Here is a 10,339-nt window from a genome sequence, read left to right on the forward strand (position 1 = left end):
CCCATTCCAAGATAAGATGATGATCCTTTCTTTGCGCAAGAGCCATTCGAAGTTTACTGATGTAGTCCTTGTAGTCTCCTAACTGATCTCTTCCAGGAAGAAGTTCTTTGCATCCTTCTCTGTACAAAGACCGGTTTCTCTAAGCTGATGTTATCAATTTAATCTTCTGGTAACTTAGCAACCAGACAATTATTGTGGGCGTAAAACAGAGAAACAAGTAGCGCTGATATGAACGTCTAGAAACTCACATTCGGGTAAACAAACTGGTGGCGAGAAGACGGCTGCCTGCAATGGACGAAACTGTATACGAGGATGGTGACTTCCCGTCGTGGATTTCAGCAGCCAGCCAACCAGCTGACCTAAACCCCGCTACGGTGGACGAAACCGACATCTACGAAGATGTCGACGCCCCGTCGGAAATTTCGGCAGCCAGCAGGCCAGCTGACCTTAACCCTGCAACGGGAACCTCAGATGAACCAGGTAAGGTACTTTAATTTGCAGTTCCGAATGTTCCTGAAGCGACGATTATTTGATGAAAGAACAGAAGGAGGGGACTATTCAATATTTCCTGGCCCCGGCAACCATTTATTCACGTTTTCCCCTTTGTGTTTCTCTGGTCGTATTAGTATTCACAAGAGTCTCTGTGTAGTTGGATCTAACGATAAGTATACAACCACTGATCCTGGATCTGTCTCTCCAGATACCACTGGCTGCATTCCTAGAAGCTGTAGGAGAAGCCCTGGTCTGCCAAAAATCTTCACTAGCGCCATGATGAAGGCATCTGTTGTGGTGACCATTGTTATGTTCTGCTGTATGTTGGGCGCCATTTTCTTTCTAGGTGAGTGTTCTACAATCTGTTTGAAAAAAATTGTAGAATATAATAAACGAGAAAACAAAGTTGTTGATTTCTTTCCCTACATTACATGCTGAATCTGTGTATTTTTACAGCGGTGAGGGTGTCGGACCTCCATCTTTCATTCAGTGAACTTGACCAAAAGACAACGAATGGTCTCTCAGATCTGGAGCTATCAGCCAGCAAGCAAAAAAACCAGAAGGTGACTGATGATCTCTTAGATCTAAAGCTGCCAGTCAGCAAGCAAAACCAGAAGACAACTGATGATCTCTCAGATCTAAAGTGGTCGGTCCTCAACTGGTTTCAACAGGTAATAGGCGTCTCTAGACTGTAGCTTTAAAACATGAATGAAAGTCGGGAAGCTACTTTTACCTTTAGAATTTCACTGTGGTATATTAGGTTCCCAGACAACTAACGATATGATACGCTTATTTTGATAATTGAGTATATGATATTCAAATTGAATGGAACAGATACTAGTGATCAAAACATGCCGCTTTCATCCATTGTATTAAACATAATTGAACATCAAGGATGTGTATTCACAGACTTGGAGAAAAACAGCAAATTTGTCAGGAAGGCTTGAAGAAAATGAGAAAGCTCTACACAACATTGCAGCCGACGTTGCCCAGCTGATCCACTCCCGTCTGGAGAAAGAGAAAGAGAAAGAGAAAGAGAAAGAGAAAGAGAAAGAGAAAGAGAAAGAGAAAGAGAAAGAGAAAGAGAAAGAGAAAGAGAAAGAGACAATGCAACCCATGGAAGGTAAAATGAATAGTACATAATCTTGTACAACTTTTAAGTCTAAATCGAAGCACATTGAATATCCACCTTGTTGAAAAAAAATGAATGGAAAAGTAGTCATGGAGACAGAAACAGAAATGTAAGACTTCAAATTGCGAGATAACAGTTAGAAAGGAAGCCAAGTCGCTTTATTCAAAATGACATTTTAGAAATGACGAGATTCTCCATTTTCAGTGACCTGTCCTGGTGATTACCAGAAGTATCGTGAAGTCTGCTACAAAGCCTTTGACACCATGAAGACGTTCAACGAAGCGTCCAAGACCTGTCTGGCTGACGGGGGAACCCTCGCAATGCCCCGCGACTCCGGTATCAACGGCTTCCTTATCGCCCTGAAGGATGGAGTGAAGATGAATGGAGACTTCTGGTTCGGCTTGCACGATCAGCGAGAAGAAGGGGAGTGGGAATGGATAGACGGCACCGCTCTTGGGACCGGCTACAACGCGTGGTCGCCAGGTGGCAATGATGGCAGAGACTTTGAACAGGACTGCGCCATGTACTTTGGGATCCAGTGGTTTGGGTGGAATTGCACTGCACGAAATGGCCACGTATCCTGACGGATCCGACGTATCCGGAATCGGGCCTCATGGCGTTTCCGAGCGAATCCGGAAAAATCCCAGTTCACTGCTCGGATACTGAGGTGCCCGCAGATCCGACCAATTCCGACGCCGTATTCCTCTGGATCCGTGATGCGCCTCGCATACCCGAAAATATTTGTGCGGATCCCTCGTTTTTTTTATATTTGGAATGCTCGGATTGTTTGTATGTCGGTAGTTGTTTCGGATCCTGACGAATAAATATACACGGCACGGCATGATCTAATTTCCTGACGAATCCAGTAGATCCGGAATTATGCATTATAGCAGACACGGAACGTTTCCGATTGAATCCGATGCACCTCAGATCCGACAATTCCGGCGCCGTATACGTCTGGACAATGTCCTTGGTCTGGATCCTTCATACGTTTCGGGTACAGATACGGAACGTTTCCGAGCAAATTCAGACAAATACCAGGTACAGCTCAGATCCAGCAATTCCGACGCCGTATACGTCTGGATCCGTGATGCGCCTCGGATACCTGAGGATATTTGCGCGGATCCTTCGTTTTCAGATATTTGTCAATATGGCAGAGATAATCGGATTGTTTGTTTGTCGGTAGTTGCTTCGGATCCTAACCAACAAATACACACTGCACGGCATGATCTCAGATCCTGAAAAATCCAGCGGATCCGCAATCGTGCATCATAGCAGATACGGAACGTTTCCGATTGTATCCGATGCACCTCAGATCCAACAATTCCGACAAATCCTGACGTTTCCGGAATACGGATTCGTGTCCAATCTCCCACAAGACACTGCGTGTCATGACGTCAGGCGCGAGAAACGGTTTTGTCGGTGAACAGCACGGATACAAGAACGGCGTTTCATCACTCTCTGTGCTTAACATGGCATCGTCAGAGTCTACCATGGTCGACCAGTGATTTTTAGTGACTTGAGAGTCGAAGGGGATTCGGTGTAAACTCAAACGCGCGGCATTGCGAAGTAGTCTTCTTCGTGCATGCAATATTCGTCGCCCCCCTCCCCCTTGTAAAGTTGGATGGGAGTCGATTCATCATTTAGAGGGACTGCCCTTTGGTAAGTACAAATTGGAAAATTCCTGTTTCTAACTAGTTTGAAAGTCAGTTATCCTCCTATTGTGGCTTGACATATCATCGCATTTGCATGACATTAAGAATTGTCGAGTCGACCTGCACTTCTACACCGTTAGGATCTAGGAAATTTATAGCTTTCAATTTGTTCGTTCTTGCCAATGGTCAACAGACATTTGTGTCTGGTTAACGTTTCAGATACAACATAGCAAGCGGTTGAGGGAAAGATAATTAAAGATATCCTGTAACGGAAGAGAATGTCATAAGTATTTGTCCCACAAAGGTCCCACAGTTTGGGGATAGTGAGCTGGAACTTATGTGGAGGTAGTAGTGTGTTTCAGTGATTATTGCATTAAGTTTTAGCTGTACATGTTTGATCAATATCATATTCAAGTTATGAATGTAAGTTTTACGTATTCAATTAAACGATGCCAGAATCATTTTTTTACAAATGTGATTATGTGATATGTTTAATATTTGTCATTGATTCCCTTTATATATACATCCTATACAGCATCGGCAGATACTTCCTTCACAAATGCAGCACATGATGTGAGGACCTTAGCTTGGCTTGGAACAAAGCAATCAGCTGTCAGATGCTCAGAGTACCTCAGGCTCCTTCGGTAATGCTTAAGTCCATCATCGGTACACTTCAATGTTAGCTGAGACAGGCATGATGGATACCCATTGTCCCTTGTTTTTTGTTAGCTGCTGTGATGAAACGAAGCCCATCACAGCAAGGAGGTTATACAGTCTATATAACCTCCTTGATCACAGTTATGTCAAAATCATGTGACATGTTACTTAAATACTAAGTATGTGAATTGATATTTATTCATCATTTGGTTTTATCATATAGGAACTGGTTCATCACAAGATGAACTCCAAGCTGAGTCCAACATGCTAGATACAGAAGAAATCAGCCTTGCCTGTACCTTACCAAGAGTGCATGGAAGAAGTGAACTCAGATGTAGTCATAGAATAGGGAGAGGACGATTATACACATGCAGTTCCACGGCATATACTACTTACGTGTAAAATGTGGCGTGTCATCATGGGAGTTTTTCAGACAGTATAATGTTACTTTGAAGTTTCTATTTTCAACCTCTGTATTTGAAATTATTTGTATCTGATATCTTTTAGACGAAGAACTGGCCACAAATAAGGCTTTCATTACTTTAGTAGAATATGTAGAACATGTAGAAATTTTTGGTCCAAGTGCACTATACGGCAGTAAATATTACCACCATGATGTGATGGTTGTTAATTGTAATACATTTTATAACAATTGTGCTTACACAACCCCAATTTACCGACATTAACCTGCATATGCAGAGGTGCTTTGAGTATGTGGATGTCCCTCGGCCTGTCTTAAACGAAATGGATTATTTAGCCACATAGAACTTCCGTATTGTATTTGATAGTTTTTTAACTTAGAAATGCATATATGTTGAAATATGAAATGATGTTACATTCAGGCTTTCCCAAAACTTCCTGTCATTGAATAATAATGTTTTGGGTATCGTTAAATTAAGAATGCACGCGTATTTATGAATAATCAACCATTCTATCAAACTTTGTGTGTTTGATTTGTACATATTCGTGGCAAATACAAACATATTCAGAGTCACAATATGTCAAAGATTGTAGAAAGTCTGTATGTTGGATCAGTCTGTATCCGTGGCAAATACATACTGTACGTATCTGTCAGGATCTTGGGCAATTTCGTGCAATGTACGGCACCATATCCGTCGAAAATTCCTATTTTTGTATTCCTCCGGATCTGAGGTTCCGGATCACAGTCCGCTTGTATCCGTCAGTATCCGCAATTTTCTTTTAAAAAATACAGAAAACTTCCTGTATGTATCCGTCAGGATCTCTGGCATTTCCGTACAGTGTACGGCTCCGTATCCGTCGAAAATACCTCATTTTCGGATTCCTCCGGAAATATTCCCGATCCCGGTGCGGAAATTTTCGGATCCGTTAGGTTGGATTCGTCAGTATCCGTCAGTATCCGCCAAAAATACAGAAAAAATCCCTGTACGCATCCGTCAGGATTCTGTGGCATTTCCGTACAGTGTACGGCTCCGTATTCGTCGAAAATACCTTACTTTCGGATTCTTCCGGAAATATTCCATATCCCAGTGCGCATTTAGTCGGATTCGTCAGGTTGGATCCGCCTGTATCCGTCAGTATCCGCCAAAAATACAGAAAATTTCCTGTTCGTATCCGTCAGGATCGGTGGCATTTCCGTGCAGTGTACGGCTCCGTATTCGTCGAAAATACCTTACTTTCGGATTCTTCCGGAAATATTCCATATACCGGTGCGGAAATTGTCGGATATCTTACATGAATCCGCATGTATCCGTCAGTATCCGTCAGTATCCGACAAAAATACAGAAAAATACCGGTACGTATACGCCGGGAAACGAGGCCATTTCGTGCAGTGTTGTGTTGCGGAAGATCGTTTCATCTGTCAGGTCATACCTACAGGTTCGTCTTATAAGTTTATATCTGGCATCTTTTGTATCCCTTGTCCTGCTGACGTTTTTAAGCAATTTAAAAGTTATTTCTGATAAAAAATACTTTTATTCATTTTCTTCCATTAGATTGCCCCGGCAAGTAGCTGTGAATGGCATGGCTGTGATGTGGAGATCACTTCTGATGACCAAAAGCAAAGTGTTGAGTCCTTTTTAGATTCAGTGACGCCCATTACCTACCATTTGCAACTATAAGAATCTGTTTATCATCAGTACAGTATTTTGTAGGTTTAGTAAGAAAAGCATTATTCTAAATTCATGTTCATTTAAGCATTAAAAAGTATCATTTGTAACACTTAAACAATGGAAAAATATTGAAACACAAACAATATAATGTGCAAAACGTAACTTATGGAAATGTGGTTTGCCATGTAGAACAACAAAAGTTGTTGTTTTCCTAATTTTAATAGTACATCATGACTTACTGTTCGTTGACATATAAATTAGAGAAGGAAAAAATATGACCTTTTCTCTTTGATATATGTGATTATTCTATAGAAATGCTTACTATATATAACATTTATATGTAGAACTAACTGTACCTCTGGTTATCAATGGAATACAGTGAATAGAAAGGGGACATATAAGATCAATGTTTAAATCCTAATGTCATTGCTATAAACAAACGTTAAGTGAAATGCATAATTTTGAGAGTATGTTTGCAATTATATGCTGGTGCATCTTTTTCCCATCAGATGTATTTAAAGTTGGATTTTGCTTTTCTATGACAAATGAAGTATAAGAGGGGGAGGTGGGCCTGCCCATAAAGATGTAAGGCTGTGAAGTAGTGTTTAATGTAAATGTGACTAAGCTATCTTTGTTACATATCTATTTACTTTGCGGCATTTGTAATATTCAAAGAGACGAAATCTTCTGAATATTTATGTAAAAATTTGTTTGTAACTGTTTTGTGACATTTTCTTATAAGGAACTTATGATTTTTATGTTGTTTTTTATTTCTTGTGATTTTGCTTATGTTTTTTCATGCTTCTTATGTTTGTTTTTTAATTGTCCGCGCAAATTTGATCAACATCATTTTATGTTCAAGCTCAATTTTGTATAGATCCATTTACCGTAATATCTTCAAATTCAAAGAAATGGAGTCAGCAGAGAAGTGATGTAAGATTAGTGCATAATAATTAGTGGCGTTCCAATGTTTAGCCATGGAGTCAACAATTTGTATAGAAAATTGTACAAATTCATAGTTGTTTCTCAAACGTCGTTCCGCGGATACTTTGTCCCGTGCAGTGAAATAGCCATACGGTTAACAATAGTAAATATGCATTTCGTAGTAAAAGACTTCAGGGGCTTCAAGGCTGTCTAGTAACACGATTTTCAGTAGCGATTAGTCGAAATTCGGGATGATATCTTGGAGTACGCACTATTTCATGTTAAGAAACATTGATGTGAAAAAAAACATGTTCTGTGTTATAGAGTTTACTTTTTTTGTAACGTTGATGTGCGATTGATATTAAGTACTTTCACTGTTATCAAACCGTATCATAGTCTGAATCTTACAGAGACTCAAAGCATTATTTCGCACCCAATGTATAAGTGCAAATATTTATCAAGGCAACACCAGTATAGCTGTGAAAGATTTGATGTCCTATGCGTCAAGAATTCAAGTTCTGATATCACCAACTTAACACTAAGGTGTTCATAATAACCTTGTTGCCATAGACCAATGTTTGGTTGAAGCTTTCAGCAAAGATGGCAGAGGCGCCATTGTTTGAAAGAAATATGTCAAAGGTCATCAGTGCTTTCATAATGCATTCTATCTACTGTACTCAGACACTGACATGTAATATGTTGTAATGAATTAATACCTTTCTGATAATTTCTGATAAGCAATAAGTTTCTGATGTTTCTGTATCTACCACGTTTTTAACGCAAATTTACCAACATTCTTACTACTATATTTAAGCCACCTTTAACATCTATTTACTTTGAAGTTTGAGTGCCATGTTGCTTGCGTCATTGTTAGCTGGACAACCTCTTACTATGGAAATAAAGCAATGTTAGCAAATCATCAGTGTTACTGGTCCTGCTATTTGTTCCAAACTATACGAGATACTGGTAAAAAAAGAGAATGCAGGTTTTGCCCCCTCAGGTTGTAGGTGCCCTCTAGTAAAACATAAAGAAATTTTACTTCAGAAAGTCACAGACAGGCAATGTTTGGATTAAAGCGAACATGCTAGGGATAGTAGATTCCATCCAAGACTCTGTTTTCTAGAATATTTTTCGCCTGTTCGTTGATATCTATGAATGGAAGGAAATCATATACATATATAGATATAAATATATATATTTATATATATATATATATATATATATGTGTGTGTGTGTGCGTGTGTATGGACATATATGAAATAACATAGATAAGCGCCATTCATTCCATATACGTCGTTAGCTTAGCTAAGCCAGTCTGTAACAACACCATGCTACACACCGAAGTTTCCGCCTCTGTTGACAACCTGAAAAGAAAATTATATGAATTAACAAATCAAAGAACATGTGTATGTTCTTCATTCGTCAAGCAGCAAACCCGCACTGCGCAAGTGTAGTGTGACGTCTGCATGGGAGCCAGGCTCTGGTGCTGCTGCCCAGGCGTGGTTCATTCCGCCCAGCGCTAGAACTATAACTGTGTCTGAGCTCCTGCCAAACCTATAACTCTGTCAGCTACCATAATCTCAGCTACTGTCACATACGACGTAGGACAGATTTTTTACGAAAAATATTGGGTAGCCTTCGTATGTGCCGTGAAAAAACAATTGACGCAATGTTTTAGATACTTGTTGACGGTCGGTTCTGTCACAACAACAAAACTAAAAAAAATAGCAGACGAAGGAGACCGCGCCTTGAGATGCAAAAGCATTAGGATTGCAGGATCGACAAGAAGTGCTGACTCGACCAGACGAAAACCAACACATGAAAACTTGTTGAAGACAGGTTGGTCTAGCTATTTGGAAACTTTTGTCAAAAGAGACAATAACTCCTTCCTTTACTTTACTTACAAGTCGGGGTTGGGCTTAGAAGAAGAAGCACGGTAGACAAGTACCGATTTAAGACTGCTGAGAATAAGCTGATAGATAAGCGGGGCCAACACCCTCCCCCGGCCTAACAGACGATTAGCCCTATCCAGACTGGGCTTTTTGTGGATATCTGGGACTGTGACTTTATTCGTCAAGCAGCAAACCCGCACTGCGCAAGTGCAAAGTGACGTCAGCATGGGAGCAAGAAGATAATGACGCGGCCCAGGCGTGTTTCCTTCCGCCCAGCCCTAGAACTATAACTGTGTCTGAGCTTCTGTCAAAACTATAACTGTCCGCTACCATAATCCCAGCTTCTGTCACAGACGACGTAGGACAGATATATTACGGAAAACATTGGGTAGCCTTCGTATGTGCCGTGAAAAAAAATTGACGCGTTGTTTTTGATATTTTTAGACTCTCGTTTCTGTCACAACAACAAAACCAAAAAAAACAGCAGATGAAAGGTACCGCGCCTTGAGATACAAAAGCGGTATTATTTCAGCATCGACAAGAAGTGCTGGCTCGACCAGACGAAAACCAACCGATGAAAACTTCTTGAAGACAGGTTGGTCTAGCTATTTGTTTGGTTGAAACTGGAAGACAACAGGAAGACGTAAGTGTAAAACCTTTTACGATCCTGATCTGCCATGTACCTGGACCACTTCATGTGGGTGTGGCTCATGTGTTGCCTCAAGGCCGCACTAGCGTCATCATGACACATTTATTGCATTTATTCAGTGTATATTATTACTTCCATGTTTGTTTGTACGATGATGTAATTTCATGATTTTTCTTTCAGAATTTGTATATTTGAATGTAATGTATTGTTTGGGAGGGCAACTTGTAAAGGTGCACAAGCACCTGTTTTGCCCTCCCTTTCACTTTGTGATAAATCAAAATAAACAAATAAACAAGTTGACAACAATTGTGAGCAATGTATTTCAAGAGGTATATCATGAATTTGTATGTTTTGGATATGTGAGCAGATCTTGGATTTTTTGCCAAATTGGGACCTATTTTTTTAAGATTTTGGAAACCTAGTACCTAATTATGTGTGCTCTAGCGAAGCCCAAACGACGTGTTAAATATCTCATCAATATTAGGAAATGCGACAATTGGTAACGTTCCGAAATTCAATCAAATATCCACACCCGGTGTGGGATAACATGGGATGGGGGGAGTCAATAAGTCTGTCTGCTACTTCAGTCTGTGGCACGAAGAGGCAAGACCAAGGTGGAAGTTTGAAGGTGTTTGTTTGTACAGTACATCAAATCAGAACATAAAATTGGTAGTTTCTGTTATTGTCTGCAAGAACAATGCTGTTCGTCAAGTTCAAACGCTACATGACCCAATGTGATATGCAAAATGTCCATCATTCCGGAAAATCATGAAAATGTAAAAACCTTGACGTAGTCTGTCTGAAACATGTTTCCTTCCATATTTGGTCAAAAGAGACGACTAAGTCTG

The 10,339-nt window shown here is 40.2% G+C and overlaps 1 protein-coding gene and 1 long non-coding RNA gene across 3 annotated transcripts; both read left to right on the forward strand.

Annotated features, from left to right (window-relative positions):
- The first annotated feature begins 290 nt into the window (after window positions 1-290).
- LOC136437565 (CD209 antigen-like) lies at window positions 291-2,208 on the forward strand. The gene is made up of 4 exons (XM_066432182.1): window positions 291-480; window positions 949-1,163; window positions 1,402-1,615; window positions 1,829-2,208. The coding sequence occupies exons 1-4, from the start codon at window positions 291-293 to the stop codon at window positions 2,206-2,208; spliced, it is 999 nt and encodes a 332-aa protein (XP_066288279.1).
- A 395-nt stretch (window positions 2,209-2,603) lies between these two features.
- LOC136436977 (uncharacterized) lies at window positions 2,604-5,013 on the forward strand. 2 transcript variants are annotated; one of them, XR_010756119.1, is made up of 3 exons: window positions 2,604-3,286; window positions 3,815-3,923; window positions 4,160-5,013. It is a non-coding gene; the product is annotated as an uncharacterized lncRNA (long non-coding RNA). The 2 variants fall into 2 exon arrangements; XR_010756118.1 differs by lacking the exon at window positions 2,604-3,286 and having other exon boundaries at window positions 3,669-3,923.
- The last annotated feature ends 5,326 nt before the right edge of the window (window positions 5,014-10,339 follow it).

This window comes from Branchiostoma lanceolatum, chromosome 6 (assembly GCF_035083965.1).
Source record: "Branchiostoma lanceolatum isolate klBraLanc5 chromosome 6, klBraLanc5.hap2, whole genome shotgun sequence".
Lineage (NCBI taxonomy): Eukaryota > Metazoa > Chordata > Leptocardii > Amphioxiformes > Branchiostomatidae > Branchiostoma > Branchiostoma lanceolatum.

Bases quoted from the DNA above. Each gene is read 5' to 3' on its own strand.
- LOC136437565 (XM_066432182.1), top strand. From the start codon at position 291: ATGGACGAAACTGTATACGAGGATGGTGACTTCCCGTCGTGGATTTCA. The intron at 1,164-1,401 runs GTAATAGGCGTC...GTGTATTCACAG, and splicing joins TCCTCAACTGGTTTCAACAG to ACTTGGAGAAAAACAGCAAA. The intron at 1,616-1,828 runs GTAAAATGAATA...CTCCATTTTCAG, and splicing joins GACAATGCAACCCATGGAAG to TGACCTGTCCTGGTGATTAC.